This window comes from Herpailurus yagouaroundi, unplaced genomic scaffold, assembly GCF_014898765.1.
Source record: "Herpailurus yagouaroundi ecotype Mexico unplaced genomic scaffold, PumYag 196, whole genome shotgun sequence".
NCBI lineage: Eukaryota > Metazoa > Chordata > Mammalia > Carnivora > Felidae > Herpailurus > Herpailurus yagouaroundi.
The window spans coordinates 2,183,769-2,204,533 of record NW_024412427.1 but is presented as its reverse complement, the minus strand read 5'-3'; the positions used below and the strand labels follow the sequence as shown (position 1 = coordinate 2,204,533).

Sequence of the window (20,765 nt, the reverse complement as noted above, 5' to 3'; positions counted from 1 at the left end):
TTTTGCTCTTCCAAGTTAGCGTCTTGACAGCTCCAGCCCAGGCCTGCCCCAGTTATCCTTCATCCTGACACCAGAGGGCTTCTGGGCAAACGCTTCTCATGGCAGAGGGCAGAGGCTCCAAGAAGGCTGGTGCCTTGCCTTGAAATTGGCACACTGTCACTTGCATCCGTGTCCCATCAGTTCCAGGGCCAAGCCCTAACTTTTTGGGCCACGGATGACCTCTTCCCCCACAGGGAAGCCATGGTAACGGTGGGGAGGGAAGAGGCATCTGTGGGCAACAGTACAATGTACCGTATTATCTGTTCCAAGCACCTGAATTTACAGATGGGGAGACTGAGTCCCAGAAAGATAGGAAATATCCAAGCTCATAGATTATTCTCCTCCCTCTCCTCTCTTGGACTTCACCATGTATCCATACATTAGCATTTGCTCCTCTGGAGTCAACAGCTCAGCCATTTGAACCCCATGAGAAGGACTGTGGCAGAGAGGAAGTAGAATCCTTTCCATCTTCCAAAGGGCAAATAGAATCCCTGAGTGGTGACTCACCTGCAACCACACTGCCAGGTCAAGGGAACAAGGAGAGAAGACCCAGGATTCCCAACTTAACCTGCACAGTTGACTTCCCAGCCCCAGACTCTCTTGGGACACGAGAGGAAACCCAGCAGATAAAACAGGGAGAAATCTGCCTGCCTCCTTCCCCTCCCCAAAGCAAATCCTGGGTGAATGGGACAGTCAGGAATCCAGCTGTGTGGGTCCAGGAATGTCATTCCCTCATTGACCCCCTTCTCTGCCCCCTTAGGCCCTGACTATAGACCGGCCCTTGAGAAATCGAGGTAAATGAGGTATTGCCCAATGGGAGACACACCCTCCCCAAAATAACGACATCCCAACCATTCAAGCAACATTCCCCACATGGGCAGCAATTCGAAATGATCATAGGGTGTGCCTGGGTGCAAAATTGTACAACTCAGTTACCCCAGGAGGGAGGTCACAGTTCTCAGATTTGTGTCTTTAACATATCTTCAACCCCCGCTCATCTTCATTTACAACAGAGACTGAGAGCAGCCTTGGCGGGTGGCAGCATTTAGGTAGAATTCAGTACCATTATTTAATACCGTGTGATCTGACAAGACCGACTTTAATGGAACTTCGTCATTTTCATTGCATCTGCTGTTACAGTTACATTTTATTTGAGGCAGTCATCCTGCATGTCATTTTATAGTGATGGTAGCAAGCTTTTCTTTGGAAATAAATTTATTTATATACAAAAGCGAGTCCACTTAAAGAAAAACATTAGATATATAGTACAGAGAGTACACAAGATATCGCAATGCTATTTTGCAGGCGTGGCGAAAGTTGTGGAAAGGGGTATGTGGCTAGGTAATGTCTGGAAAATTCTGCTAGAACATACCTTGGTGGTGGCTGGGCTGCCTGAGGGAGGGGCTAGGACCCCCCAAAAGAAGGGCCTATCTGAGTTGGGCATTTTAGGAGAAACTGTATGAAGAAATTGTTGGTGGCACAGGGTGACAGGAGTCTATCTGTGCACTCGACTCCCAGGAAGAGAAACGAAGGGTGGATGGGAAGTGACAGCAGATCAGTGCTCATCAGAAGGTTGGAACTGCCGCTGGCAGAGATAGTGCTGTCTGGGCGGGGTCCCAGGCTCCCCCCATCATCACCTCTTCCTGCTAGGAACCCCATCCTGAATATCCGAAACCAGAATTAGCCTGAGGAGAGAGAAGGAAAGGGTTACCCCACCCACCATATGGCTCTGGGTTCTTTAGAAACTTTGATCCCGCATTCACCCCCTGAGCCCAGCCCTGGGCCACTAAGGCAGGACGGCCCACCCTCCTTCCCAAGGACAAACCAAAGTTCAGAGCTAAAAGTCTAGGGTTGTGGTCCAGGGGACACACAGCAAGGTCCACAAGAGAACGGAGGGTGTCCGCTTCCTCCACGGGCCTGACGAGGACCCCTCCCATCCCGCCCTCTTCCCCAGGTCTGGTGTGGGCAGCCCCAGGCCTCTGGGAAGGTGGGTATCCGGTTAGGCTTACCGAACTGGAAGAACGTCTAAGGCAGGGGCTGAGAGAGGGAAGACCCTGCCACGCATGCGCAGGTAGCGTACCTCATGCAGGGCTGCGGCAGTCACGGCCACAGGCGCCCAGGCAGCAGCGAGCCGAGCCCTTGCAGTCTGAGTCCTGGTGGCACAGATGCTGTACGGGGCTGAGGCAGCGCAGGCGGTCCTCCGGGCAGCTGCCGGGCTTGACTGCAACACAGGGGCCTGGCTGAGCCCTGCGTGTGGCTCGGGGCTCGGGCGCTCCCCAAGGTGGAGGACACTTACCTGAGATCTTACGGACACACTGGCGGAAGCAAGCTTTGTAGCAGCATTTCATCCTTGCGGGACACTGGCTGTCATCCACGCAGTGGTCAGGCACCGAAAGGAGGCAGGGCCCGTCGTCCGGTGGGCAGCCCCCAGATTTCTCTATAAGAGAACCCCCCGAATTTTGCAACTGGAGGCAGTCCAGAGTCACGTCATAAAGCACCCACCTGGGAATCACAAGGTCTGAAGTCTCTACCCCTTACTTCTTGCCTGTCCTTTGGCAAGTTTGTTTTTGTTTTTTAGGGCGGGGGGTGGGTGAGTGGACTTGCTTTTACTTTTATTTAAAATTTTTATTGGGGTATAATTGACATAGCATTGTATTTGTTTCCGGTATACAACAAAATGATTCGATATTTGTATATATTGTGAAATGATCACATGTCTAGTTAACACCTGTCCCCACACACAGTTACACATCGTTTTCCTTATGATGAGAACTTCTAAGATCTTCTCGCTTGGCAACTTTCAAGTAAGCAACACAGTATTGTTAACTATAGTCACCAGGCTGTATGTTACATCCCCAGGACTTATTTCTCTTATAACTGGAACTTTGTACCTTTGACTCCTCTTCACGCATTTCACCCACCTCTCACCCACGCCCCCTGGCAACCATCAATCTGTTCTGTGTACCTATGAGCTTGTTTGTTGTTGTTGTTGTTGTTTAGTTTTGATTTTTAGATTCCAATGTGAGATCATACAGTATTAGTCTTTCTCTGGCTGATTTATTTCACTTAGTGTAATGCCTTCGAGGTCCATTCACAGTGTTACAAATGGCTGGCAAGGGTTATGGTTTTTGGTTTTTTGTTCTTTTGTTTGTTTTTTACTGAAAGTGTCAGTGTTCTGTCTGTGCAGTGGAAAACTGGACTCCTCCTTCCTCCCGGAGCTGGTTTGAGACTCCAATGACATGAAGGATAGGAAAAAATGAAGTTCAAAATCTACGCCTGGGCCACCAGGCTGTGCCTGGTCTGGGGCTGCCCACCTCACTGTTCTCAGCCTCCACACCTTCCCGTTTGGGGCTCCTGCTCTGCTTCCAGTTGCTTCTCTTTTCAGAGCCTTGCTTCTGCTGTGCTCTGGCCTACACCCCATTCATCAGGTCTCAGCGGTAGGGAGACCTACCTCTCCGGCTGTGACTCCGACTCTATTTGTCTCCTTCTCTCACTTGACTGGAGGCTATGAGAATACACCCCCACCTGCTTCTCTCACCATTAGGCTAAAGTACAGCCCTTAATGCAGAACACCAGTGGCTCAGCGACTATTTGAAAGAAAGGATTTTGAAGGGGGTCCAGCATCGCGACAATGTCAGCGGCTGCCAGCCTGGTGCATTGTCACACAGCCACAGTCAGCCACAACCGCACTGTGTGCTTGTCCTGTTCCAAGTGGCATTGTTTCAGGGATCTGTATTAACTCTGACTTTAAGGTAGTCCTCAGACGGCTCTAGAGTTTTTTGTCCCAGAGCTTATCCTGCCATTTTTCTTGTTAGCATTTTGGGCCATTTCCAGATGTCATGCAGAAGGCTTGAATCTGTACCTTCTTCCATTGGGAGGGAGAAAGCCAGGGTTGATAGGGCACTGACTGCCCAGACCCACAGGGCCTGGGCTAGGACTCTGAGTCCTCTGATGACCCACCCCTTTGCTCTGGCCACCATTGAGTCCTGTAGAGAGGATGGAGGCCAGTCCCAGGCCTTCATTTAGTCTAGCATCAGAGAAAAGGTGCAAGAGTCCCCAGCACCAGCTGGATCCAGTGCTGGGACTTTACCTTGTGTCTACCTCCCCCCTCCAGCTCCTGACTGGATGCTGGCCACACACACAGTAGGCACCTTGCTCACACAGTAAGTTCTCAAAACTGACTTCACTGGCTTGGATTGGGTTGTCTTCTACTAAATTGCTGCCCCCTGCTGGAGAAAGAACAGCTAGTCTATGAGGGAGGCCACTACTCAGATTAGCGCCTCTTCCCTAGGCTGGTGGTAGGTGGGTGGGAAAACCCTGAGGTCCCTGGGGTAGCCTTGGGGAGTGAGCTGGGAGGAGCTGTCTGAAGTCAGAGAAGGAGCTCCCTGTGGGCTGGGGTTGGGGACCCTATCATACAGCCAGGAGGGCTTCTAGGAGGAGGGACCAGGAGGTGAGACTTGAGGAACAGACAGGAAGAGAGGGACAGGACTGGCATTTTAAGTGGCTCAGTTTTGTCACCTACAAAAGGGGGATAAAAATAGTCCCGATCTCTCAGCATCTCAGTGAGGAGGAATGTGGTGAGGACACATGAATCCCAGCCAGCAGGGGTCTGGCCTTGGAACTTGCTAGCATCCTTCCCTCCTCAGCCTGGGGTCTCTGAGCACTCTACTCCCCAAACCCTGCCTCTGAGGAAGGCACAAGTTAGAGTAGAGGGGGCAGAGAAGATGCAGGGAACTGCTCTCCAGGACCTGCTGAGGAGGGAACCTGTCCCCATTACTGTCTGCTTCCCCCAAGGCAGGGCCAGGGACGCACGGGTGTATGTAGGTCACAGTGTACCCGTCGCAGAAAGGCAGGAGGTGGAGACCTTGGCCAGGTGGGGAGGCACCTGTCTAGCTACTCAATAGCCTCATCCTCCCTCACCTGTTGACAGGTAAGCCCCAGGATTTTCAAGGAGGCTGGGGGAAAAGAGGGGTGAGGGCGGAGCTTCCTAACAACAGATCCCAGAAACCATATCCCTGCCCAGTTCGAGAGTCCCTTGCACAGATTGGGCTCTGGGACAGGAAGGACTCGAGAAAGACAGAAACAAGACGGGCAGGGGCCAGACCCGTCACAGCCTTGTTAGCAACAGAAGATGACAGAAAGGGTCATCTCGTTGCCATGGGGGCCCACAGACCCTAATACCTCCATGGAGACAACGTGAGAGAGCAGGTACAGACAAGTTTGCTCCCCCCACCGCAGAGACACAAAGGGATGTGTGTTCACCCATGTACAGGTGCACAGACACACACATTGGCCATACCTAAACATACTTGTGCAGACACAGCAAAGGCACACACACACACACACACACACACACACACACACACCCTTGCCTGCTTTCCCCAAACCCTCACTCTCCCCAGAGAGGTAGGAGCTGCCAGGTCCCCAGAGCAGAGAAACCTACCCACACTCACCTCCCTTCCTCCTGGCCAAGGCAGCAGGCAGCTGGCTCCCCAAAGCCAGGAGGGCCACCAGGAGGAGAAGGCCCCAGGCCCTCATGTTTCTGCTGCCGGCACTTAATAAATCCAGGGCCCAGGGGCCCTTAAATGAACTCCCGCAGCTCCAGGGAGGGTAGAGCAGCTGAGTCAGGGGAGGAAGGACAGGAGGTGGCTGGAATGGCACCTGTTTGCCTTGTCCTGGCCCCACCCCGTGCCCCAGAGCTCCAGTGCAAGGGCGCTTGTGCAAGAACCAAAGATAGGTGGGAGCAGGTGCTCAGTGTTGGGGGCCAGGATCCAGTCCTGCCTGTATTGCTGACTTGGGCTGTGATCTCAGGCAAGTCTGCTCCCTCTTCAGGCCTCGGTTTTTCTCATTCGTCTAAAGGATGAAGGTTGTTGAGACAGACAATCCCTTTCCTGGCTCTCGAAGGTCTCGAAGCCCCAACAACGGCTTAGGCAGGAGATAGAGGTCGGCTTGGAATGGCAAGAAGGGGGTTGCAGAGTTCTGGATGCCTAGGGGGAATTGGGGTTAAGGTCAGGCAGGCACAGTGAGTGAGGGTAGCTCTGGCCTCTCCTGGGCTTCTCTGGGTGGGAGAGAGAGAGAGATCTCCCCGCCTTCATGACGTCACCTCCAGTGGCCTCTGGTGGAACCGCCCTCTGCCCTGGGCTGGCTCAGCTGTCTGGGTGGACGTTTGTTTGGCTGAGGTTACCGGTTGCAGCAGATGTAGGTGGCTTTTGGGCCTCTTTCCCTGGCCCTGAGAGATCCTGAGCAAAAAATCATCAGAGCCAAGGACTGCACCTTAGATTTCACATTATTTGGCTCCTGCATTTGGTGGAAGAGGCACTGGGGCTCAGAGTCTTAAGGGGCCCCAAACAGAAACCCCCGTGGAACCATAGCATCTTACCAGGACCACAGGGGATCAAGGCCTTCCTCGTCACCCTCCCATTTGAAAGATGAAGAAACTGTAAGCCAGGGATGGGTGGGAACTGACTCAAGAAACCACAGTTAATTCCTAACTAAGGTGGGACTTCTGTCATTGCCTCTCCATGGTCCCCATCAGTTACCAGGCCTTGGGAGCAAGGTATGACTTCATCTCACGCCAAGAAAGGAAGAGGATATTCCTTTCAACCCTCACAGTTGGGAAGTTCTTCGTTGGGTTTAACTAGAATCCCTCATGCTGTCTTTGAAGCTCTCAGGAAAAGAGGGAAGGGCCCTATGTTCTATGATGTGATGTTTCTTTTGGAATAGGAGAATTTTATGGGACTGGTTTTTTTCCCTGATTACGAACTACACATATATATTGAAGAAATGCTTTTTCAATTAAGATGATTTTGCAGACATTTTCCTGTGTCACGAAGTATTCTCCAATTTCATCATTTTTAATGATTACATGGTATTTTGTAAGACTGATATGCGAAAGCATATAGTCTCCTATCGTAGCACTTAGGTTTCCATTTTCTTCACTCAAATAAAGCCGTGACAGCAACCTTTGTGTATACATTTTGAATCATCTCTATTTTCTTTCTCTTTTTTTAAGTTGTCATTTTTTTAAGGTTTATTTTTGAGAGAGAGAGAGAGAGCACGAGTGAATGAGGGGGAGAAAGAGAGAGAGAGAGAGGGAGAGAATCCCATGCAGGCTCCACGCTGACAGTGTGGACTCGAAGTGGGGCTCCAGCTCACCTGATGTGGGGCTCGAGCTCATCTGATGCAGGACTCAAACTCATGAACCATGAGATCGTGACCTGAGCCGAAGTCAGATGCTTAACCAACTGAGCCACCCAGGCGCCCCCACATCTCTATCTTCTTAGGGTAAATTTGTCAAAGTAGAAATGCTAGGTCAATCAAAAGGTATAAACTTCTAGGCGTAAAATAAATAAGCCATGGGGATGTAACATATAGCATGGTGATTATAATTAATAATACGGTATTGCATATTTGAAAGTTGCTAAGAGAGTAGGTCTTAAAAGTTCTTATCATAAGAAAAATATTTGTAACTACATGTGGTGATGGACGTTAACTAGACTTACTTTGGTGATCAGCTCACAGTACATACAAATATCAAATCATTACATTGTACATTGGAAGCTAATATAATGTTATATGTCAATTATACCTCAGAAAGAATCTCAAAACCAAAACCCAATTTTTAAAAACCCAAACAAGCAAATAACAAACAAAAAGAAACACTGGGTCAACAGCAGTGATCGCTTTTCAGGTTTGGAATACCCGGTCAAATTGCATTTCAGAAAAGATGTAAATGAGTGTGTGAGCCGCTGTAGCAGGAATCTCTGTTCTGTAGCAGGAATCTCCTGCTTTTGTCTGCCTGGTATCTCTTCCTTTGGTGGAGTCATTGCTCCCCAGTCCTGTAATTCTGGTTGGCTGTCAATCACCAGATACTTCCCCTGCTACAGGTGAGGGCGTTTGACTCAGGCTTGAGTTAACTGGACTCTTCTCTTACCTGCCCACCCCTCCATTCAAATCCTGAATGGAGAAGGCAGTGTCATAAAGAGAACAGTCTAAACTTCAGTTGCTGTTGCTTGCGACCCAAGATCCTTAACAGATATACTCAGCAAAGAAAGATAGGATATTAAGAGAGAAGTATATAAAACCTTTACCAATGGAAAAGTATCCCATTCTAATTTACCTTTCCCTGAAATTGGTGACAGCATTTCTTCATATGTTTATACTGACCAAGTGTATTTCCTGTTTTTATACTTTGCTCACTTTTACTGGGAATACATTTGTTTTTATTATTGAGTTGTAAAAGCTGTTTGCATATTAGGGACACTACTAAGGTGTCATACGCAAGAGGCAGTATGGTAAAGTAGGTAGCCAATGTAAACTGAAGTCAGGCAGACCTGGATTTGAATCCAACTGCCACCAGGTTCTAGCTGTGTGACTTTGGACAAGTCACCTAACTTTTTTTTTCTTTTAATTTTAATGTTTATTTATCTGAGAGAGAGAGGGAGAGAGAGAGAGAGACAGCACGAGTGGGGGAGGGACAGAGAGAGGGAGACACAGAATCCGAAGCAGGCTCCAGGCTCTGACCTGTCAGCACAGAGCCCGATGCAGGGCTCGAACTCACGAACCCTGAGATCATGACCTGAGCTAAAGTTGAACACTTAACTGACTGAGCCACCCAGGTGCCCCAAGTCACCTAACTTTTTTAAACCTCAGTTTACTTTTCTATAAAATAAAGATAATATTTATTTTACAGGATCGTTCTGAGGATTTAATAAGATGAGCTTAATAAACACTTATTTTAATCCCATCCTGCAAATGTTTGTTTCTTTGGTTTTGCTTTGCACCAAAGTTTTATTTTATTTATTTTTTAAAAGTTTTTATTTATTTATTTTGAGAGAGAGAGAAAGTGCGAGTCGGGGAGGGGCAGAGAGAGAGGGAGAGAGAGAATCCTAAGCAGGCTCCACACCGTCAAGCACAGAGCCTGATGCAGGGCTTGAACCCATGAACCGTGAGATCATGACCTGAGCCAAAGTTGGAAGCTTAACCAGCTGAGCCACCCAGGCACCCCTGGACCCAAGTTTTAAATTTGGGGGGTAGTCAAACCAGTCTTTTCATTTGTATTTTCTCCCTTGGTTTTTATGCTAAAAAAAAAAAAATCTTTTTGATTCTGATGTCAGATATTCACTATATTTTCTTATAATTCTTTTGTGTTTTTGAAAAACATGTTAATTCTTTAGTCTATTTGACATTTATGTTGGTGTGGCATGTGACATATGGAAATGCCTTTTTTCTTAGGTTATTAAGCAGCTGACCTGGTGTCATTTAGTGAATAATTCAAACTTTTGCCATTGATTGGAAGTCAGAACTTTATCAAAAACTCACATCTTATATGCAACAGGGGCCGTTTCTGGGTTTTCTATCCTCTTTCCTTGGCTATTTATTCCTAAGCCAGTAATACTTCTGTAACTGTTGCTTCACAACATTTTAGTGACCGGTAGCATTCATTACACTTTGTTAATCTACATTTTCAATTGTCCATCACACAAGGATTCCATTCTTCCCTAGGACCCTAATAATTTTTTAAGTTTCAAAACCAAATTTGTTTTTTGCTAAACATTTTACCATAACAATCTTCAAAGCTACCGAAAAGAACAGTAAGTGCTTTTACGAAGCCCTGTATACCCCATCACTTATATTCAGCGATTACCAGTTTTCCCAGCTTTGTTGAGACATAATTGACGTATAATATTGTGTAAGCTTAAGGTGCCCAGTGTGATGATTCGACACACATACATATTGCAGAAGACTTACCACGATGAGATCAGTGCATCCTCTGCCTCACACAGTTACAATTCTGTGGTTGTTGTTATGGTGAGAACATTAAGGTGTTTTTCTTTTTCTTTTTCTGTTTCTTTTTTTTTTTTTTTATTGTATTCACGGGAGAAGATGAATATTAACTAACCCTATTGTGGTGATCATTTCACAATATACATAAAGCAGACCTTCATGCTGTGCACTTACACTGACACGGTGATGTATGTCGATGATTTTTCAGTAAAACTGGGTGGGGGAAATTCCACTTTATTCATGTCGAATTTCTTTCTATTGATTTTTTTTTTTTTCAAAAGGAGTTTGTTTTATTCTTAGTAGGGGAGTTGATGTATTCAGACCCCATAATATCAGGGCTAGTCTGGCCCTTTGCTTCCAAGCCCCTCAAGTCCAATGAAAAACAAAACAAAAACAAAAACTGAGGCTCAGAGAGAGAAAGCTATTTGCCTGAGGTCACCCAGCAAGTTGGGGGCAAAGCCGAGACTAGAAGTGACTTTCCAGGCCAGTGTTTTCTCCGCAACATTCAGTGTGGCTCCTGCTGGAGCTTTGGCCTTCCTTGGCGCTTGCTTGGAACTGAGTGGTGGGACTGGTACGTAGATGGCAGAGCCTTGAGGTCCTCCAAGGCTGTCTAGGAACCCCTCCCTGCTTTAGGCTCCTGTCACCCCCAAGTCTGTCCTGCCCCCAGTAGAGGTGTCTAGGGGGGGACTGCTCACTCTAGTAAATCACTCTAACGTGTCAGAGACAGGGTGTTTCACCTCCTCATGGAGCGCCAGTGGAGACAGACTCTCAGGCTCTAACAGGGGAGAGAGGGACCTCCCAGTGGCAGCTACAACAGGACTTTCCTGCTATTTCTGGAGCACACTTGGGCTCTGGGAGTCCATAGAGAAAGGAGGGAAGGGGGCTGCTGAGTGGGTCTCACATTTGTCTGGTGAGATGGCAGGACTGGCAGAGCTGGGAGCTGGGGAGAAAGTGGGTGTGCGGTGGTGCGGGTTGAGGGGGTGGGGAGCTGCCTGGAGGGAGGGATTTCCGGATGTCCCAGGGTCAGTGCGGAAACCTCGCTTTCTTCTGCTCCCCATGTTAGTTTCTGTGCATGAGATAAAACAGCCACCTCCCCCAGTCTTCACTGAGTGGTCTTGCGTGGGAGAGAGATGAACCGTGTTGTTCAGCGAGGCCCAAGCTCTGGGTTATCATATCTCAAATCTTTGGGATTGTTCATGCTGCACCATTTTATATTCTCAACAGCAATGTGCAAGGGTTCCAATTTCTCCACATCCTCGCCAACACATGGCATTTTCCATTAAGAAAAATATTTTTAGGGCGCCTGGGTGGCTCAGTTGGTTGAGTGCCAGACTCTTGATTTCCACTCAGGTCATGATTTCACTCTTCGGTTCGTGGGATTTAGCCCTGTGTCAGGCTCTGTGCTGACAGATTCTCTTTCAATCTCTCTCTCTCTCAAAAAAAATAAAGAAACTTAAAATTAAAAAAAATTTATAGTCAGTCTACAGGGTGTGAAGTTGTATCTTGTGATTTGGGTTTGCGTTTTCTTAATGGCTAATGATGTTGAGTACCTTCTCACGTGCTCATCAACCTTTTGTCTATCTTCTCCAGAGAAAAGTATATTCTAGTCTTTTGACCATGTTTTAAAATTTTTATTAATTTTTTAAATATAATTTATTGTCAAGTTGGCTGACATACAGTGTGGACAGTGTGCTCTTGGTTTTGGGGGTAGATTCCCGTGGTTCATCGCTTACATACAACACCCAGTGTTTATCCCAACAGGTGCCCTCCTCAATGCCCATCACCCATTTTTCCCAATCTCCCACCACCCCTCCATCAACCCTCAGTTTGTTCTCTGTATTTAAGAGTCTCTTATGGTTTGCCTCCTTCCCTCTCTGTAATTATTTTTTCCTCTTCCCTTCCTCTATGATCTTCTGTTAAGTTTCTCAAGTTCCACATATGAGTGAAAACATATGATCTCTCTTTTTCTGACTGACTTATTCTACTCAGCATAATAACCTCCCGTTCTATCCATGTTGCTGCAAATGGCAGGATTTCATTCTTTCTCAACCACATCTTCTTTATCCATTCATCAGTAGTTGATGGGCATTTAGGCCTTTGACTATTTTAAAATTGGGTCATTTATCTTTTTATTGTTGTTGGATACTAGGCCCTTATCAGATGCCCGAATGGGAAATCTTTTCTCCCATTCTGCGGGTGGTCTTTTCATTATCCCAGTAGTGGCCTTTGATGCGCCGAAGTGTTTAACTCTGTTGAAGCTTATTGTGTTTTAAATATCCTTCATCTTGAAACTATAATATGTAAAGCAATCAACGAGCTTACTCTTTTATCTACCTTCCTTCCCCTCTTCCTCCTGTTGATGGAAGTTTTACTGTTTATATGTTTTCGCAGCATGGCATATTTACATACTGTTTGTTACCACTTTGCCTTAGTCTTATTTCCGCAGTTAAAACGTCCAGTGTTCAAATGAGATACCACCTCACACCTGGCAGAATGGCTCACATTAACAACTCAGGCAACAACAGATGTTGGCGAGGATGCGGAGAAAGAGGAACCTGTTGGCACTGCTGGTGGGAATGCAAATTGGTGCAGCCACTCTGGAAAACAGTATGCAGGTTCCTCAAAAAATTAGAAATAGAACTACCCTATGACCCAGAAATTGCACTACTAAGCATTTATCCAAGGGATATAGGTGTGCCGTTTTGAAGGGGCACATGCACCCCAATATTTATAGCAGCAATGGAAAGAGCCCAAATGTCCACTGATGGATGAACGGATAAAGAAGATGTGGTATCTATATACAATGGAGTATTACTCGGCAATCAAAAAGAATGAAATCTTGCGATTTGCAACTACATGGATGGAACTGGAGGGTATTATGCTAAGTGAAATTAGTCAGAGAAAGACAAAAATCCTATGACTTCACTCATATGAGGACTTAAGAGACAAAACAGATGAACACAGGGAAGGGAGACAAAAATAATATAAAAATAGGGAGGGGGACAAAACAGAAGAGACTCATAAATATGGAGAACAAACTGAGGGTTACCGGAGGGGTTTTGGGAGTGGGGGATGGGCTAAATGGGTCAGGGGCAGTAAGGAATCTACTCCTGAAATCATTGTTGCTCTATATGCTAACTAACTTGGATGTAAATTTAAAAATAAATTAATTAAAATTTAAAAATAAAGATAAAATAAAATAAAATGTCCAGTGTTCAACACGAGTCATTTTGGTAATTCCTACAACCTTCTGGGTCAGGTATATCTCATCCCTTAGAACGCTCAGGAAAGCTCTTGGAAACAATTTTCCTTGAGTTCTTGCATGCTCAGAAATATATTCTTATAGCCTTTTTACTTAACAGACAGATTAGCTGTGTAAAAAATCCTCAGTGCATACTTTCTTTCAAGTTTGGCTCTGCTCTTTTCGGGCTATCATTTAATCTGATTAACTCGGATTTTGGATTTTTTGAGGGGTGTTGGCTTCCTAAGGGCTTCTATTTTCTGTCTTTACACTCTAAATACTTGACTTGCATGCCTTTTGTGTTTTGCACGATGTGAACTTTCAATATGTAGACTCAAGCCTGCTTTTATTTCAGAAATATTTTCCTCAATTACAGTTTTAAATAATTCTTTTATTTTGTTGTTTTGGTTTTCTTCTTTGTGGGACTTGATTTATATGTCTGTTGGGTCTCTACTGACTTTTTTATACTTAAGGCTTTCTCTGTAATCATTTTAAAGCTGTTTTTAATTTTTATTTTGTGTTCTTTGCTTTCCTTATTTTCCTTCCTTAGTTTTTATTTGTGCGTTGTTTTTCTCCTTGTCTTCAATTTCTTTTCTGAGCTCCGTCAGATTTCACTTCACATCTTCCTGCTACCTTGCTATCGCTTCTTTGAATTTCTATATTTCTGCTTTATGTGGTTCTTCATATTTTCAATTTGTTACAGTAATTTTCCATGTTCATTTTAGAATATCCATCTTTTCAGTTTTGTGGTGGCATTTTACTTAGGACTTTTAAAATCCCATTTTATGGGGCGCCTGGGTGGCGCAGTCGGTTAAGCGTCCGACTTCAGCCAGGTCACGATCTCGCGGCCCATGGGTTCGAGCCCCGCATCAGGCTCTGGGCTGATGGCTCAGAGCCTGGAGCCTGTTTCCGATTCTGTGTCTCCCTCTCTCTCTGCCCCTCCCCCGTTCATGCTCTCTCTGTGTCCCAAAAATAAATAAACGTTGAAAAAAAAAATTTAAAATCTCATTTTAATGTATATATTTTTGACATTTTATTTATATATTTTGAGAGGGAGAGAGAGCACATTAGTGTGTGCAGGGGAGTGGGGAGGGCAGGGGGGAAGGGCAGAGAGAGAGGGAGAGAGAGAATCCCAAGCAGGCTCTGTGCTGTCAGCACAGCAGGGCTTGAACCCGCAAACTGTGAAATCATGATCTGAGCCAAAATCAAGAGTCAGATGTTTAACCGACTGAGCCACCCAGGCACCCCAAAATCCCATTTTAAATGTTTTTAAGTTATGCGACTCATTTCTGCTTTCAAAATTAGTATTTTTGTATGGCTTATGTGATTTCCAAATTTCTTTCTTATTTTAAAATCACTGGATTTTCAAGGACCAGCTATTGAAAGGAATATAGTAGGAGAGGGGGTACGGGTGTGGGGGGTTGGGAGGGAGTATGGGGGGTTAGCAAGGGGGTTAGAAGGGGTTTCTTAGTTTCTTAGTTCAAGGGCTCCCTCCTCCGTTGCTACAATAATGGGCAGTTCCTTAAATACTTGGGCTTTTCCCGATTCTTACGTACTGGTCTGAAACAAGAGGTCTCCTACCATCAGCCATGGCCAGAGAGATACTGCTCCGGTGTTTCAAGATGATGACCTCTCTCCTCAATACGTCTCCTCCTTCTCCCGGATGCATTTTCTTATTTCTTTTCTTTGGACACCTCCCAGCACTGTACCTTACCTTTCTTGTTCTCAGCCCTGCTCACCTCAACTTCCCACTCAAGGTGCACACTCTTCCTTCTAGGAGGTGAATATTTGCTGATGTTTGGAAGTGTAAGTAGGGGATGGACCAGGGGCATGAACAGTGGCAGGAGAAAAAAAGAGTGGATGGTGGCATGCACTGTTCAGTGTCTTCATCGACGTGCATTTCAGCTGCTCCCAGCATGCTTTCCTGCAGCAGTTGGAAATCCAGTGACTATGTGTCCCAGACTCTTTCATCTCCAGGACTGCAGATGTGATTCAAGTTCTTACAATCAAATGCATTCACACAATAGCTGGATTCTTCTGCTTGAACTACCTGGACTGATTTCTTTCCACTGCATCTGAATCATACCCGACACACACTATTATATTTTTACATTATGACACTTATATTTTCAGCACCCCTAATTAACATTGGCACCAATGGTTACATGTGTATATTCCATGTATATAGTTTATTTAGATGTTACTGTCCGTTATACTCTTTTCTTCATTCACGTGTTTCCTTGAATTCTTTTTTCCTTTTTTAAAAAAATTTTTATTTAATTTTGAGAGAGAGAGCATGAGTGGGGGAGGGACAGAGAGAGGGGGAGACACAGAATCCAAAGCAGGCTCCAGGCTCTGAGCTGTCAGCACAGAGCCCGAAGCTGAGCTCGAACCCACAAACCATGAGATCATGACCTGAGCCGAAGTCAGCTGCTTAATCAACTGAGCCACCCAGGCGCCCCTTGAATTCTTTTTTTTAATTATTGATGAAAATTTTCTTTGATATATATATTTTTAATTTTTTTTTCAATGTTTATTTATTTTTGGGACAGAGAGAGACAGAGCATGAACGGGGGAGGGGCAGAGAGAGAGGGAGACACAGAATCGGAAACAGGCTCCAGGCTCTGAGCCATCAGCCCAGAGCCTGACGCGGGGCTCGAACTCACGGACCGCGAGATCGTGACCTGGCTGAAGTCGGACGCTTAACCGACTGCGCCACCCAGGCGCCCCTCTTTGATATTTTAGATCACAACAGTGACTTTTTGTTGTGACAAGTGAAAAACTGAGAAACTAGTATGTATAATGGAAAACCTAGTTGGGGCGCCTGGGTGGCGCAGTCAGTTAAGCGTCCCTCTCTTGATATCAGCTCAGGCCATGATCTCATGGTTCATGAGTTCAAGCCCTACATCGGACTCTGTACTGACAGCATGGAATCTGCTTCAGATTCTTGCTCTCCGTCTCCCCTGTTCTCTCTCTCTCAAAATAAATAAATACACTTTTAAAAAAGAAGGACAACTTACTTATCTTGCTTTTTCCTATTCCCATCACAGTGATGTAAGCAATGTTAATAGGGTAGCATATATTCCTTCATAACTTTCTCCTCTTTCCTACATAAATAAAGCCATGCATAGCAGTTGTATGTGTTTCTACCAAAGTATTATCAAACACATATGTTACCCTCTAACTTGTTTTTCTCTGTTGGTAGGATTTCGTGAACATTGTAGGATTCAGTAAACAGAGATCTAGTGATATTCATGCCTTTTCTATTTATAAGTATAATAAGATCGCATCAGACATGATGAGTTTTTTGATGAAACAATACTTTTTTGTTTCTTTTATTTGCCCTTTTTTCTTCTCCTATCCTACCTTCCTAACCTCTATCCCCTCGTCAACTGTTTGGTGAACCTCTATTAATAGGACGTGCAGCCCTCTTAATAGGACCATAGCCAGATTTGTTTAATATAACTATATTAAGAACACACTCCCACTATGTGCAAAAAAACCCAAACAATAGGAGGTAATGTCCAGGTAAGACGAGGAAAGGACGGTGGCCTGAGCTGTTCTGAGCAGGTCTTAGCATGACATTAAAGTTTTCATTTGCACACCATGCCACAAAGGACCTTTCTCCATCATATATAAGGAGTGCTTAAAAATGAAGAAGAAAAGGGCTAATGAACCTATAGAAAAGTGAGCAAAGGAAAAGAAGCTTTCAGAAAAAGAAACGTCAGGGGCTCCTAAAATGTGCAAACATGGAAATGTGAGAGATGCTAACTAAAGCCTTCAATAAAGTATCATTTCTCACCTACCAGACTGAGACATTAGTCTCATCCCCACATCAGACGCACTGTGTGTGCCTGGAATGGTACAGGACGTGTCGCCCACTGCCGGTGCAGGTACAAAATGGTACAGCCCCCACTGAGCGAATTAAGCGAAGATTGTAAAAATTTCAAAAGCACTTAAAAAATGGTAACTCTAGGAGTCGATGGATATGTTCATGAGCCTGGTTGTGGTAATCGCTTCACAATGTACACACACGTGAAAACATCATATCGTACACATTAAATAAATACAAAATCCATTTGTCAACCGTACTGCACTATGCCAGGAAAAAATTTCAAACGCATTTAATCTTTGTACTAGCAAATCTGCTTCTGGGAAGCAAGCTTGCAAGTTAATGCAAAAAGTCACGTGTGTATTTTGTAATAGTAAAAGACTGGAAACCACTTGAGAGAGCGACAGGTGTGGGTTTATGGAAAGTGAAGATAATTCGTAAATGATTTACCCATAGCCTTGGAAACGCGTGCGCGCGCACACACACGCACGCGTGCATGCACCCACCCACCCTCCCCCACACACTCACACACCCCAAGGGAAATCACCAATCAACCCAAGTACTAGCACATTATCAGAAACCAAAAACTTAAACCAACCTGAGTACTTTTCACCCATCCAAAACGTCTCTTCCCTCACTTCCAGAGTTAACCACGATCCTAGATTTTGTGTGTATATGGCTTCTTCATTTTCATCTACCCCCGAGTAAATGAGTTTTACCACATATCTAAGTACGCCTAGACAATCTATTAGTTTGCCTTCGTTTTGAGCCTTAGACACAAGCGTGTAATTCAAAATATTTTCTTGTGAGACTTGAATTTTTCACTCAGCATTAGTTTGATTAGAGTCGCTCTGTGAGATCTAGAATCCCGCCTTCCCTATTACTTTCGTGGTGCGTCTCAGAGACTACCCGTTGAAATAGCAAAGTGAGGTGATTTGTCGTTAGACTTGCAAAGCAGATTTCCCTTCAACAGTTTTTCTCAGGGCCAGGAAGGCATGAAAGAAAAGCCTTGATGCTGGGAGGGGTGAACAGTTAGGACGGATCTGGGTGGGGCCCGCAAGAACAGGAGTAATGGGGGAACTCAGAACACTGGACCTGCCAGCCAGCCCTGCTTCTCTGTGAGAAAGTGGGACAGCTCCCAGGCTGATGTGACATGGTATCTGCCATTTCTCTTCTGTGAACAATCCTTGGGGAAAGTCCCACAGCCCCTCCCAGGATAGGGGTGGATACTTCCTGGTAGAATTAAGAAAATGTAGGTCTTGTGCCAGAGACAAGCACAGGCCTGCCCCCTGGCTCCAGGCCACGCTGGACAGCATAAAACGGGCTGGCCTCAGCTCTTGGCCACACGCATCTTCCTGACATCATGAGGCCCAGCAGCTTCTTGGTCCTGGCGGTGTTCCTTATCCTTGGGACTCTGGCAGCACAGGCGGCTGTCATAGGTGAGTAGACAAATGGCCTGGGTGAGGCTGGATTGGGCCCTGGCAGGGAGCACTCTGGGGCAGCAGGCAGGGCTGGATCGCATGCTTTGGTCTGTGGCTGCTTCCGCTGTATCCAGAGAGAGCAGAAGTTGTCCAGTAGAATCATGTGCTTTCCATGCTAAGACTGAGCTATCAGGACCATTGCCGGACAAAGCGTGGCCATGTGGCGTTGGCCTCAGGGGTTGATAGCTGGGCAGAATGTGCAATGAAGTGGGGAACCCCAGGAATCTGGGCCTGGGTGTGGGGTTTGCCTGTCTGCCCCCAGAAAGCACCTGAGTAATCAGCCTCTAAAAGGAGGTTGCACACCAATAAGACCTCAGAAATCCTGTCGTTTGAAGACCCCCATTTTACCAAGGAGGACATTGATTGTCCAGACAACCTCCAGAGCCAGGAGGGAGCTCAGGGCTCCTGGCGTATGTCTCAGGGCTCTTTCCCCACCCCCCAAGTTGCCTCAGAGATGACAATGTGTCCTTCTCACCTCTGGAAGTCACCCCTGTCTGGCCTCTCCTCCTGAGAGGACTTGTCATGGAGGGCGGGGGGAGAAATGGATACCCAAGGGAACCGTGGTCCTGTAGACCCTCTCCCCAAAGCCCAGAGCACAGCTTTCCTAGGGCACAGACCCCAGCTAGCCCAGATGACCCTGCCCCATCTCCGGCCATGGTTTGGGAAACACGGCAGAGAGCAGTGGTTGGACGAAGAGGAAAGACTAGTTAGTGAAGCAGGCGCACTGGGTCTAAATGTGGCTACATTTCTTCTTTCAACCGTTCCTCCTAAAGGGCAAGGCACAGACAAAGGTCGTGTTCTGGTCAAAGGACAAGATCCGGTTAGAGGTCAAGACCCAGTCAAAACCAAAGATCTGCTCAAAGTTCCAGTGTCCACTAAGCCTGGCTCCTGCCCCAACATTCTGATGCGGTGTGCCATGATGAACCCCCCTAACCGCTGTTTGAGGGATACCGAGTGCCCCGGGGCCAAGAAGTGCTGTCAGGGCCCTTGTGGGCTGGCCTGCTTGGATCCCCAGTGAGGTGAGAACCTGGTGGAGCAGGAGGAGACCCCGAGGGCACAGAGAAGGCTGAGCAATGGGAATGAGCCTGGGCGGGTGAGAGGGAGGCTGTGGAGAGGGGATGGAGGGACTGAGGTTCTTTGAGCCTGTAACTGACGACCTGAGAGGGCCGTCACGTGGACGTGATCCTGCCCTCCACTGCCTCTGAGTGCTTTGACCTGCCGAATCACTTCTCTGGTCCTCTTCTCTCCCGGCCAGGTGGGGCGTGTCCTTGCTGCCCCTGTGAAGTCCCCAGGGCTGCTGGCCCTGGCCCTGTCGCACCACCCTCTCCGGCCAGCGCATTCTCGCTCTCACTCAGGATGCCCGAGACCGGACTTGGCTGCTTCTCTCGTTGACTTTGCAATAAAAGACCACTTTCTGCTCCATTTGCTTCTGGCTCCCATGATTTTTGTGCTCCTGGAAGCCCCAGGGAGATGGGTGAGGGGCTGAGTGTCCCTCCCCTCAGCGGGATGTGAAGGAGAGCAGGGGTGGAAGAGGCCCATTCCTAGGGCTTCATATGAGAACTCCACTAACTGACCCCACAACTGGAGTCTCCATTTCGTTAGGGGATGCTGCCTTTCGCCTAAGACCAGGGAATAAAAAACAAAAGGTTGCACAGACAGCAGGCAGTTTCTTTCCAATCGACCCCACATCCTGACCCCGCTACTGCCAGCCCGCCAGTGTGACCAGCCCAGCCAGCTCCAGTGGCCCTCCCTCCTTTCCTGTCTTGTTCCCCAGGGATCTTCTCAAGAGGCCCTAGAGAGACACTGGAAATCCCCTCTTGCTCACCTGTCCGTGCCTGAGATGCCTCCATTAACCCATAATTCCTCTGGGTTAAGCCATACCCTCCCCCAGCTTTCTATTTTAAGATGTGAATGAGGAGACAAGACGCACTAAGTCCTTGATCCTTTAGTGTGGACGGTGAACAGTGTCCTCTGGAGACACACAAGGTGGGGGCAGGCAGACTCGAGTAGTGCAGATCGTGGACGGTGCGTGTTGAATGACCTCATGGCTCTGCTGTTGACCCACCTGCTCCACTGCCCTTGAACAAGGAGGCTCTCACAGAAAGAGGAGAATCCGGGCTGGAGTTGAAAGTGCACAGGCTTAGGAATCAGAGGACCTGTGTTCTAGTCCCAGTCCAGCCTCCCCACTTGCTGGATGACCTCGGACAAATGTCTTTCCCTCCCTGAGCTTCATTTGTCTGTTAAATTTGAGGGGGTTGGATGTAATTATTCAGAAGTACAGTTCAGCCATTCTGGACCTGAGACAACTCTTTTTGTGTTGAGTTCCTGCTGCGAGTGGAAGTGGGGGGCAGAGACTCAGGGTGAGAGAACAGGGAGCGCAGTGTCC

At 46.9% G+C, this 20,765-nt stretch overlaps 2 protein-coding genes across 2 annotated transcripts; one reads left to right on the top strand and one right to left on the bottom strand.

Annotated features, from left to right (window-relative positions):
• Positions 1-1,083: 1,083 nt before the first annotated feature.
• WFDC5 (WAP four-disulfide core domain 5) lies at positions 1,084-5,717 on the bottom strand. Its single transcript, XM_040446954.1, has 4 exons — positions 5,493-5,717; positions 2,336-2,476; positions 2,120-2,260; positions 1,084-1,724 (listed from the first exon to the last, which is right to left on the bottom strand). Exons 1-3 carry the CDS (start codon positions 5,575-5,577, stop codon positions 2,121-2,123), a joined length of 366 nt encoding a protein of 121 aa, XP_040302888.1. The 5' UTR covers positions 5,578-5,717; the 3' UTR covers positions 1,084-1,724; position 2,120.
• A 12,488-nt stretch (positions 5,718-18,205) lies between these two features.
• Positions 18,206-19,801, top strand: PI3 (peptidase inhibitor 3). The gene is made up of 3 exons (XM_040446953.1): positions 18,206-18,337; positions 19,153-19,398; positions 19,635-19,801. The coding sequence occupies exons 1-2, from the start codon at positions 18,262-18,264 to the stop codon at positions 19,395-19,397; spliced, it is 321 nt and encodes a 106-aa protein (XP_040302887.1). The 5' UTR covers positions 18,206-18,261; the 3' UTR covers position 19,398; positions 19,635-19,801.
• Positions 19,802-20,765: the final 964 nt, after the last annotated feature.